Source organism: Polypterus senegalus, chromosome 13 (genome assembly GCF_016835505.1).
Source record: "Polypterus senegalus isolate Bchr_013 chromosome 13, ASM1683550v1, whole genome shotgun sequence".
Classification (NCBI taxonomy): Eukaryota; Metazoa; Chordata; class Cladistia; order Polypteriformes; family Polypteridae; genus Polypterus; species Polypterus senegalus.
Genome location: NC_053166.1, coordinates 69,664,018 through 69,676,521, shown reverse-complemented (window position 1 = coordinate 69,676,521; position 12,504 = coordinate 69,664,018). Strand labels below are relative to the sequence as shown.

Below are 12,504 nucleotides of genomic sequence, written 5' to 3'. Positions count from 1 at the left end.
CCATGCCACGATTTGATAAAATAACTTAGTCGTCACTTCAGCTAAGCCACCTCACAACAACGTCGGTTAGACAGATTTGAACATCACATATTACTTGTATATCAATTGAATGAAAAGTGCTGTCTGTTTATAAAGCAAATTAATTCTGTGATGGTGCCTTTGTTGTTACATGTGTGAAGTCAAATGGGGTGATTACTTTAGGATAATCAGCATTTCCCTGCTTTTGTAGCAGATAGTAAACACGTACCAGTGCATCGTGGCACAATGCCCTCTGACTTTGCATGCGTTTAATCTCGATTGAACTACAAACCAGGAACCCCAGACTAGCTATATGTATTTTATAATGTATTGCAATCAGTAGCTTCAAGCACTGATTATACCATCCCATACTGATGGCAGACATGGCTCAGTGATAACTGTGAGATTCCTGACTGGTCAGCCAGTTAATGCTGATAAGTGCCGTCACTGCAGGATGGTTGCTGTAATGCAAGCTCCAGTTCAGCACACAACTCCAAGAGGACAACTTTAAGAGGTCTACATTAGCTTGTAAATCAGTCATCATCATGAGCCAAAAACTCACTCCTTGCCTGCCACACTGTTGTACAGACCCACAAAGGTTTGCCACATTGATGTGTTGGGTTGTGCAGTACCACTTAACATACCGCTGAAACATGGGCTGCCTCTGCCACCTGAAATAGGCCAGGATGAGCACACAGATTACCCAGACCCTCTCCATCAGGACATCAATGCAGTGGCATTTGGATGTTTTACATTATATAAATAGAGATTGAACATACTGCAGCATTTACATTTTCTTGTTAAAATGATTTTATTTATTTATTTATTTTTGCTCTCACCACACAGCTGTGGTCATTTGCTCCAACACTCCTTTTTTTGGCTCTTATTTCTGACTTCCACAGAGAAACGAGCAAAAGCAATGATTTCACAGTCTCCATTTCAGTCAGTAATACCTCAGATTTGCATTCTTTGAAATTTTGTCTCCATTGTAGTCCTGTGGTTTGCTTCAAAGACGTCACTCAAGGATATGACCAAATATTATGGTGATTAGATCATGAATATTCAGAAAGGGTGTTTATTTTTTTGCCATACTTGGTTACTTGAAGGAGATGACTGGCTAAAAGCAAAGCATGCACATGAATACATAGTTTTAAGTTGATTTTGGATCCATGAAGGAACTTGGTATGGCATTTAGCGTATATACAGTTTTATAAATCGTTTTTGCCCCTCAGCAAAAGCAAAATTTTAGTATGGAATATAAGTAAGGTTTTTTACATGAGGCCCCAGGCCCTTAATAATTGCTCTTGTTACTTCCATAGCCTTCCAGTTGAGTTGCCAGCAGTACCTCAACAGGAGTTCCCTATAAGACATAAAAAACCGATAGCTTAACCCAAATGATTTGCTGTGTTTCCCCTACCCACAATATCTTTTCAGCAATCTCTTGTGCATAGTCTTGGTTTCAGGGAGTAGAGGGATTGCCATTTTTAGTTGTGATTTGGATTTGTTTTTATATTTTTGCAGGCTTTTCCGCATGTTTAGTACTAATATTTTGCACCTGATTCAGGTGTGGTGTAAGGCAAATCCAAAATTAAACAGCATTTTTTTAATTTGAAAATGTACTTAAAGAGGTTGAAATAGATTTTGCATTGTTTTTGACACCATTTTGTTTTTCATTATTGGGCACCACCACTTTTTCAGTGCTGTTAACAAGACGCAACTCACGGTTGTGGGAACATGGTTTGGGAGGTTCAGTCTTTTAGCCAAGGTTGTGGAGAACTCTTATTAATTTTTGTCAAAACCCTTTTCTGAAAATATTTTCTTGATAAAGACTTTTTCACTCTGGTTTTTTTAACCATGATTCTCAATGCTCATTTTTGATTTTGATGAAAGTATTTAGTCCTACCTGATTATCGTGTTTGCTTTGATTTACGATTCCTTCTCATTTTCTACGCCATTCCTTTTGTGGGTGCTCTTTTCCAGCTGCTACCACATCACCTTTAGCCAGATCAGTCACTTCTTGTAGCTGAATTCCATGTACAAGTACAGTATCTACATGTTCACACCAAAGTAGAAATATGGCCTCTGTTAGTTTTCCATTTCCTGTCTCATGTAATGATGGCTTTCAGTTTTTCTAGTGACACTGCCCTTTCATATTAAAGCCTTCCTCAAGTTATACAGTATCTAGACATCTCACTCTTAGGTGGTCTACTTCTGGACAGCAGATAAAATCCACTCTGACTTTTTGTGAAATGCTTTGTGTTTAACTTCCTGCCCAATCCAATCTATAATTACAGTGACGTTTGTGCACATATTGCCTGCCAACATGTATTGCCTGGCAGCGTGCTTTCTGACTGTTGATGATTCAATGTTCTTTAATATTGTCATGTATTCATTCAGTACATTTGTTGACTATAACTCCAAGAAATTGTTCTTGCTTCTTCTCTGACATTTTTTTCTTATAGCTTATTATGTACTTCTGAGAGATTGTACTGCTTATGATCCCAAATGTTTGACAAGCGTCTATCTATCTTTCAGCATATTCATTCAAAATGTGCCAGAAAGCATTGTCTTCCTCAGATGGTTTCTACATGACTGCAAATGCTCACCAAATCAGCTCTATTTCCATAAGCTGCACGACACAGTTGTGGTTGAAATGTGCACAATACTCAAAGAAGTCCAGTGCCAGTTAGAAGTGCTCAGGTGAGTCCCACGTGGTGATGTCCTGAATTTCTCAGAATACGGCATTCTTGTGAATCACACCAACTGAAAACAACAGTCCTGTCATGATTTTATCTACTTATGTTTACTGGAGCTAGCTTTTTATTGCTTAATCTTCTTTGCATTAGCTGATTTACTAGATAAAGCAGCATAGACCTGTGTTCAGTTTTTTGCATTGATTTTGCTTTTCTCTTTTGTGTTTTCTTTAGTCGCTCCAGTCACCCCACAGGTCCTGAGTATTAGTTTAAGTGACTGTATATGCCTGATGCTGCTAGGATAGGCCCAGCAGTTCCCCAGGCATATTGTGGAAAAAGTATGTTGAAAAATTCAAAGTACCCAGAGAGAACCCACATGGACCAGGGACAGTGATCAGGGTGGCATTTGAACACAGGACTGTGGAGATGTGTGGCAATAGCCATGCTAATACCGAACCACCCAAGCATGTTAATGAGTAATTTAAATATACTGAAGCTTTATTCATTTGAAATGTAGTGCCAGATGAAGGGTACTGTGCTGTGAAGGATGCTTTGAACTGAAGGTTGAATATACTTTAAACTCTGCCCTTGTGGCTCCTTCTAATTCAAAGACATGATAGCAAAATGGAAGAAGCAACCTCATTAGAGATTGAATGCAGAGTTGGATTGTGCATCACTGTCACAGGCAGTGCAAGGCTATCAGGCAGTCATCTTGGAAGAGTTCTCTTGTTGTATCAAATTAATTTTTGTTACTCAAATCTAACAATAGGAAACAATTGTGTTTCTATTTTAAAGACAGCCCATGTACCTTTCTGCTAATAGAAAGTGTACTGTCCAGTTTTCATTAATGTTTCAATATCATCTGATGGTTAGATGTTATCAGTTCTTTGCAGATCCTGCCCCCCAGCACCTCGTAATGTTTAATTCTTCCTTTCTGTGTCATTCAACAGTCTAAAGCACAATGTCATAACAGAGCAGTGTGTGACCGCCCTCCTGGACCTGGCAGGGACCATGGTCACTCTTGTGGACTTGGACCTAGAAGATTGTGAAATGGGGGACAACCTGGCAAGTCAACTGTGTGACGGACTAAAGACTACCAAGATCCACACACTAGGGTCAGCAAGTCAAACATTTTATTTTCTTTATTTTAATAATGTAAAGATTATATCATTTCATCATTGAAGATGTTACATTTAAAATGAATGACACAAGGTTTCAAAGTGTTTTATATATTTATGGTTTAGTTTTATTTAATTGCCATTTGCATTCAAGCCATATAGCTGTTTATTACTTTTGAATAACACAGCAGAGCAGGTGATAACATTGCTGCGTCACAGTTCAATCCCTCACCCAGTCAGTATTTGTGTGCAGAATTTACAATTCTTGTCTGCTTGGGTGGGTTTCCCCCAGGTTCCAAAGAGGTTCATATTATACCAAATTAAACAGCCATGTTATGTTTCAGCCACATTCAAGGAGATTTTATTTAAGTGTAGAAAAAAAAAGGGTGCATTGTGAGTATGGTGTAAAGGTAGAATGAAAAGGAAGCCTGCAATTGAGTTTCAGTTACAGAATATACAGCAGCTTGCTTATGCAGTTAAATGTGTGTTAAATGGGTGTACTTTATATATCTTTCTACCACCCACAATGCCTGCCTAGTCCAATCAAACTTAAAATGAAATCGGACTGCCCTTATAGTTTTTGAATTCCTGTGGCAGCCTTAAAAGCCCATGTATATGATTTGCTCAGGCCCTCCAATTAGGTGGACTGATCACTCTGATTGACTAGCTGACCACCAAGCAGCGCTACCACCTGCCCAGAATTGATTTCCAGTTTCTTAAATAATCAGCTCAAAATTGCTGCAGTTAAGCTTGATGACATCATTTTCGGAGAGATGATAAGGGTGTCCCTGGGAATTGCCCATTATGTCCACAAATTGCCTCCTGGGCCCACTTCTGTTCTGAAATTAAGATATTGGCTGATCTTCATTAGATAGTTCTGCCTATAAGTGGTTATTTCTATTCACTTTTCTTCATGGCACCACTCTTTAATAGTTCCGTCTGCAGAGAAGGGGTCTCAACGGTCAGCAAGGGGCTGTCCTAGGTTAACGCGTTTACATGTCCTATGCTGTACAACAGTGAAGCCGCTGTGCAAACTCAGCTTCCACTGCTATTGTAACGCCAGACAGATCATTGGCATTCCATTACCCATCTACTTAAGAAGAGAGTTCAGCTAAAAGTTGAAGACCAAACACATTCCAAGTAAAGAATATAAAAAAGTGATGAATCAAAGGCTGGATGCTTGGTTGTGTGATTTTTCCATACGGATGAAAAGCTCAAGGTTGCAAACATTTTTCTTTTTTTTTTTTCTTGTTAAGGTTAATAGAAAATGCTCTGTCTGACATGTGTATCCCAGCCATCTGCTCCCTCATTGAAAAAGGCACACTCTCCACATTGCATCTTTACTCCAACAAATTCTCTGATGAAGGAGTGCAGAAATTGTTTCAGTCCAAGAAGAGCCCCAGTTCTCGACTTAAAGATCTTGGGTTAGTGTATTTTCATGTGTTCTTCTCCAGGCTACTTATCCTAATATACTCATGCAGCTGTCCTTTGTTTATGTGCATATTAAAATGTCAATGGTCCATTGCAGTTTTTAGGCTTTGTCAAGTCCTCTCGATGTGTTTCTGGATATATATGAACATAATTAAAAGAAGATGCTCTCAGAGTAAATGTGACTTTTCACATAATTAACACATTTTCTCCTTTCCGCAGTCTGGACAATTGTGATAGGAGCAGCCAGTCTTTTAATTTAAAATCAGCCCTGAGCCGTGTAACTTTAGCCAGCAGGTTCTTGAGAGCACTCCGCTCTCCGAAACATTAAGTAAGTACTGTGCATCACCAAGCAATGACATGAGCATGTAATTTCATAAAGCAGAGTGCTGGGTTCCTCTCACAGTCTTTGGTGCTGTACATGCCATAGATTTATTTTTGTACTTTTTTGAATGTTACTATACAAATGATTTCTGTGCTTTTGGTATAAATTTGGGTTTATTTGAATCCTGGCTTGTTTACTATATGTGTAATCTGTATACAGTATTCTGCTAGTTTTCAAGTGCACTATACAGTAGGCTGACTTTCAGCTCTAAATTAACCCCTTGAAGTGTGTGTGTATATTAAACTGTCCTGCTATGAACTAATATCCCACCAAGGGGCAGCTCTTGACTCCATATCCTTTCAACCCTAAACTGAAATTAGAACATTAAAAAACATTTGTTTGGAAGTTGTGTTTCAAAAGCAAGTAAAAAGCACTTGCCTCTGCCTGATTATCTGCATTATTGTCTTTTTATAGAGAATCTAGTCAGGCATTTTTGCTACGTAGAAAACTCTTTACAGGAAACCATTGGTGCTTCATTCATTTAGTGTGTAAGGTAATCATATAATAATCAGGAATTAAAATCTTATTCATCATAGTGAATTCAGTCAGGTTAAAGGAATAAAGAGCATTGGCTGTCTGAACAGTTTAGGTATCAGTCAAGCAAATTTAGGCCTAACCAATGTAATACTAAACTGACCCTCAGCATCAGAGTGAAGTTTCATCAACACTGATTCTAGAGGCACATCATATCAGGTTCAAAAACTGCCATAAATATCAGGAAAAAAATGTTACTGATGTCTATGTGTCTTTATTGTCCTAGAAACCTATTTTTGAAACTCATGAACTATATCAACTACAGTCAGTCCTCTATATTGCATATAAAGTTGGGAACAGTAGTCAATCTTTCTTAAAACGGCCAACCTGTCATCATTTTTCCAAGTGCTAGGTGTAAGATCTTTCATGAAATTACAAAGAAACCTAGAACAGCATCAACAGATCAGTAGGCCTTAGAGAGTAAAGTCAAAAGTTGAAAACTTTACCATTAGAGAAATCTATACAATTATACACAATCAGTATATACAGTATACAATATACATATGAAAGTATTTGTTTACATATTGTGGAAGGACAGTCCCCGGATACAGACAGACACACACACATTTATTATAATCAACAACACAACAATGTCTTAATCAACCAACTCAGTCCCTTCATTACTTTAATCTATACATGCTTTTGCCACCTTTACTCCTGTCCTCCCGAGCACCGTGTTCTTCCTGCCAACTCCGGCTCGTCTACTGGAGGGAGGCGGCCTCTTTTATGACAACTCCGGGTGTCCCTAGAATTCCTTCTGGCAGCAACTCCAAGTGTGGCGGAAGTGCTGCCAACCAGGGTTCCATAATCGCCACGGGCCCCAACAGGGATGAGCTTCCTAGCTCCGTTCTCATGGCCCCCATGCAGACCAGGGCGGCTGCCCTCTTGTGGCCCAGGGGAGGCACTGTCCCTCCCGTGGAACATCCAGGTGTCCTGGCCAGGCAGGGTCCCCAGCCGTCTGCCACAATATATACATATAGTGTATACATACATATATATATATATATATATATATATGTACAGGGGTGCACATAATTGGTACGCATGCGCGACAAAAATTGTAAATGCCTAACGTCATCTGTATCCCTACGGCGCCAGTGCGTACCTGACGGTCAGAGAGGGCCCTCTAGTTGCTAATATACATTGTTTTCTTTTTGGTTTTGATTCTCTCATGTTGCCAAAATGTCTAAAAGACAACAGACATTAAGCAGCTACTTTGGCGTTTCACCACCTGCAAAGAAACAAGCCGAGCCAGGGCAGAAAAAAAGAGTTTTTTTCTGAAATGTGACTCCAAGATGTGCTGTGGCTTGAAGCTAATGATGAGCGCACTGAAATGTGGTGTAAGTTGTGCCGCTCGCATCCACATATCCCAGATAAAACAAGTGACTTTTACACAGGCTCAATGAATTTCAGTAATCCGTTATTTGATAAACATGAACAGAGCAAAGGAGCACATGACTGTAGTACAAGCTATTTCTAATAAACAAGCTAGTTGGGAAGAAATTTCCACACGCCCTCTAGCTAGATGGCCGACAAAGGTAAATGAAGAACCACGGTAAGCTCTCCTTGCCTTTCATAAAGCTAACCACGTTCGTTCCCTATCTTCCTATGCTGAAGATATTCCTTTACTGGTGCGGCTAGGAGTAAATGTCGAAACTGCGTATCATTCATGTGAGGCGGCCACACGGATAATGCAGACCATCGCGCGCACTATCAGCGCGGAGTCGAAAGCAAAGTTGGAGTCTGCTGCATTTTGGGGACTGATTTTTGATGGATCGGAAGACATCATTAAAACCGAGCAGGAGATCGTTTTCATTGTGCCTGTGTCCAACATCGGGCAGTTCACCACGGAGTTCCTTGGCCTAATCGAACTGGGTGCTGACCGATCTGCGCAGACTGTAGCAGACGGACTCGTTAAAACTTTTCCAGGAAGCAGGCTTGGACAACTGGAAGAGAAAGTTGGTCGCTGTGTGCACAGACGGGGCTGCTGCTAACGTTGGAATATACCACGGCAGTGTTTCGAAACTACGGCAACTGACAGCAGTAGGAAACTCCCTTGTGCACATTCTCTGCACCGCTCACACACTAGAAAACTGCGGAAAATCAGCTGATCGCAATGTTCCGTACTGTGAGACCTTTAACCGCAAGCTGCTGCAGTTTTATTTACAAAAAGGTGGAACAAAAAATAGGGCTGTGCTTAAGAAGTTGTGTGAAGAAAACGGGATCTCCTTTGTGAAATTCGGTAAATTTCATAATATCAGATGGACTGCAATGGAGGCATGACACACTGCTAAAAATGTCAAGATTATTGCCAGCCATTAAAATGCAACTGGCCATGAGTGACAACAGTGACTTGCAGCATATCCGCACAGACCAATTTCAGTGTTTTCTGGGCAACGTGCTTGACACTGGCAAGATTTTGAAGACCAAATCCATTGTGTTTCAGAAGGAAAAGTTGAGCATTGGAGAATGTGATGAACTCATGGTGGCCATAAGACAGTTTACACTTTTGCTTGATGCTGAAGGCCACTACAGAGCATATACTGTTTCTAATGCTGATGCTTACAGGGATAAGATAAACTTACTCAGGGGGTTAATTGAGGAGTTTGGAATCAGATATGACTCACTGAAGTCATGTGACCATTTCTTAATATTTGATCCTTCAACTTGGCCTCAGGAAATACAAGATTTACATTGTTTTGGCAACACAACAGTTTGTACCATTGTTCAGAATTATGAAGCCGCACTGAGTCTTGACAAAGACACAACTGTCACAGAATGGATGCGCTTAAAACAAACAGGGAAACACTTGGCAGCATCCTCTGTGTATGACTTGGTCTAGATAATAAATACAAGCAATCCAGATCTTTACTCCAACATTGTCAAATTGGTTAAACAGTCTCTTACACTGCCTTTGAGCAGTGCAGCCTGTGAGAGGGGATTCTCAAATCTTAACATAATAAAAAACAAGCACAGATCTCGTCTGTCACATGCTCGCTTCATGGCCCTAATGGACATCCACCAGTCAAAGAAGACCACAGAGACATTTGACCCAAAACCAGTGGTTGACCTGTGGATGAAGACAGCTAAGCGGAGGCTTAACCAAGGAGAGCGAGATGCATCTGCAGCATCATCATCTACCATGCAGGAAGCTAAAATAGAGGATTGTGAGGTAGACAGAGAGGAGGACAGTGAGGAAGGTTGCACTTATTAAAACCTTACTCTGTATGGAATGATGAGTTATTTCTGATTCTTACCTCTTTTTAAGCTGCTGCTATATTTTTATTTTATTATTATTGTTGTAGTATCTGTATTTATTTTTTACCCTAATTCTTTACCTTACTGTTAAATCTGTTATAGAAATTGTTTTATTTTATTTTTTTCAATTTCTTTGGCAAAACTGTTTATGGTCATGCCAATAAAGCTCTTTGAATTGAATTGCATACCAAACTCCATCTGATGGTACTCACTTGAGTAACTCACTGAAAAAGTTATGTGAACCCCTGATTATAGTACAGAATAAACACAAAGTATAATTGGGGTTTTCAGAGACATTTCCAGTTTTAGCACAAGAAGAAAGTAAAGTAATCAAAAGTTGAAAGTCCGTAATACAGTCTTGTAGGATATGTGAACCTTTTCAAAGTTCTGTTCACAAGAAGGCCTGCACAGTTCACAAGAGCAATTTCTTTTTTAATTGCTGCCTGAATTGAACCAAGGATCGCACTTCTTTGGGCTCCTTTCATTCCAGTTCTAATGAGCAGTCTTATCAACATTTCAGAGCTAGTCTATCATCCAGGAACACTTCTTGTGTCCTTCCGTGGTGTATCACCGCTGCAATCCTTCTGGTCCTCCCCAGAAAAGAGAGAGAAGAGCATACTCTGAGGCATCCTCTCTGTTTCCTAATGCTAAGAAGCGACAAATTATGTTCATATTAAAAAATCACATATATATTGTGAACACCAGAGGGCTCTCCAGCTCCCCAAATACCCAACACAAGCAGGCACAGATTCAAGTTAAAAACACAAAGAGTCTTTTATTGTGGAAAACTCTTCCTTATCAAGTATTTCCCACCACTACAACCACAAGCACAATAAAGCAAAAGCACAACTCTTTGTGTTCTTCCTCTCTGTCACTCCTTTCTCCACTCCTCCACGCAAGCGTTGTCCACCTTCCACCCAACTCTGGCTTGTCTGTGTGAGGCAGGCAGCTCCTATCTTCCACCCAGATGTACTTCCTGTCTTCCATACACATGGTCTGAAAGCACGTCCAGGTGAGATGGAAACCCCCTGATGTCCGGCTTCCCAGTTCCTGCAGCACCTCCTGGTGGCACCCACGGAACCAAAAAGGGCTAAGCTAAAGAACTCATGCTTCCTTGTGGGAATCCGAGGCACCACTGTAACCCGGGGGGCTGCCTTCTAGTGTTCTGGGGGAGATAATGCCCTGTGTACACTCTCTCTCTCCCCTGGTCCTTCTATTCCAAGGGCATTCCATCTGGGAAAGGACATTGGCCATCTTCACAATATCTACCTAACATTTGAAGGCATAAATCAGAATGACACATACTGTAGATTATTGGTTATAAACTGTACACTGCACCAAACAGTTCCATAAGAAAAGCCAAAAGTACATCTTTAGCCATGTAATTGTTGTGATTTAGTAAGCACTTCGGTGATGACCTATAAGTTTGGTTTAACGTTATTAACACTTCAGTGAAGTCTCCTTACCTCACAGAAATGGGATGATGTAAGATTCTGATTTTGTGCCTTTCTTCTCTTTCAGCTTCTGAAACTTGTTCTGTGAAGTACTTGTGGCCAGTTATGGACAGAACTGACCTCCTGGCAGATCGCCTTCAAAAGCTATTTGTTACCTTGAGATTGTCTGTGCTGTATATATTTGTTTTCAAGTAGATTAAGGCATCTAAACGTCACTGTGCATCTTTTAAGCTATGACACAGATCACTTTTGTAAATGTAAATTCTTGGACAATTGTGTTTTTTGCTATTATTTCCTTTTTGCTGAATTCAAAATCTTTGTCTTATTTCTAAACTAAAAATTTAATAAGGCATTATAATAATAATCCATTTTCACCCTTTAATACCTTGATTATAGATAACAGATTTATGTTATTTAGTAGTAGAAATGTTATACATTTATAACATAATTGTGGAAAGATCTAGGTGTCAAGTTTTAGTGATGTGTAAGTTCTGTTTCACTGTATTTTATTTTTGTATTCCTGTAAAATATATATTTTGATTATATTACATGTGTGTTTGCTTATATAATTTTCTTTTTTTTTACTATTTTATATTAACAGTGTGATATGTTAGTGCTGAAACAATTGATGCTGCTTAACTAGCTTGGAGGTTGGGAGAGATTATAGTGTGTTGTTGTTGAGTGACTCTTTGCTTCCTCCTCTGTTTTTAGGTTTGCCTGACTATTTGGTTAGCTGTAATAGGACATAAGACAAGTTAAATTTCCTTTAGGTTTCCGTATACAAGTGAATGAAGTCTGTCGCAAAACCGATGGCCGATGTTAAGAATGGTGCTCCACAGGGGTCAGTGCTAGGGCCGCTGCTATTTTTAATATATATAAATGATTTAGATAGGAATATAAGTAAAAAGCTGGTTAAGTTTGCAGATGATACCAAGATAGGTGGATTAGCAGATAATTTGGAATCCGTTATATCATTACAGAAGGACTTGGATAGCATACATAATTGGGCAGATTTGTGGCAGATGAAATTTAATGTCAGTAAATGTAAAGTATTACACATAGGAAGTAAAAATATTAGGTTTGAATACACGAAATTGAGAGTACACCTTATGAGAAGGATTTAGGAGTCATAGTGGACTCTAAGCTATCGACTTCCAGACAGTGTTTAGAAGCCATTAAGAAGGCTAACAGAATGTTAGGTTATATTGCACGATCTGTGGAGTACGTCCAAGTCCAAGAAGGTTCTGCTCAACCTTTATAATGCACTGGTGAGGCCTCAGCCTGGAGTACTGTGTGCAGTTTTAATCTCCAGGCTACAAAAAGGACATAGCAGCGCTAGGGTTAGGGTTAGGGTTAGGCTGATTCCAGGGCTACAGGGGTTGAATTATGAGGAGAAATTAAAAGAGCTGAGCCTTTACAGTTTAAGCAAAAGAAGATTAAGAGGTGACATGACTGAAGTGTTTAAAATTATGAAGGGAATTAGTACAGTGGATCGAGACTGTTATTTTAAAATGAGTTCGTCAAGAACACGGGGACACAGTTGGAAACTTGTTAAGGGTAAATTTCTTTACACAAAGAACGATAGACACTTGGAATAAGCTACCAAGTAGTCTGGC

At 39.6% G+C, this 12,504-nt stretch overlaps 1 protein-coding gene across 6 annotated transcripts in view; it reads left to right on the top strand.

Annotated features, from left to right (window-relative positions):
* Positions 1-11,436, top strand: part of LOC120543268 (NACHT, LRR and PYD domains-containing protein 3-like) — a 48,059-nt gene extending 36,623 nt beyond the window's left edge. For all 6 annotated transcript variants that reach the window (XM_039776277.1, XM_039776274.1, XM_039776275.1 and 3 more), the window contains 5 exons: positions 2,554-2,718; positions 3,662-3,826; positions 5,086-5,253; positions 5,480-5,588; positions 10,956-11,436. In XM_039776277.1, the coding sequence (XP_039632211.1) occupies positions 2,554-2,718; positions 3,662-3,826; positions 5,086-5,253; positions 5,480-5,588 (607 nt within the window). In that variant the 3' untranslated portion in view covers positions 10,956-11,436. The remainder of the gene's footprint in view (positions 1-2,553; positions 2,719-3,661; positions 3,827-5,085; positions 5,254-5,479; positions 5,589-10,955) is intronic.
* The last annotated feature ends 1,068 nt before the right edge of the window (positions 11,437-12,504 follow it).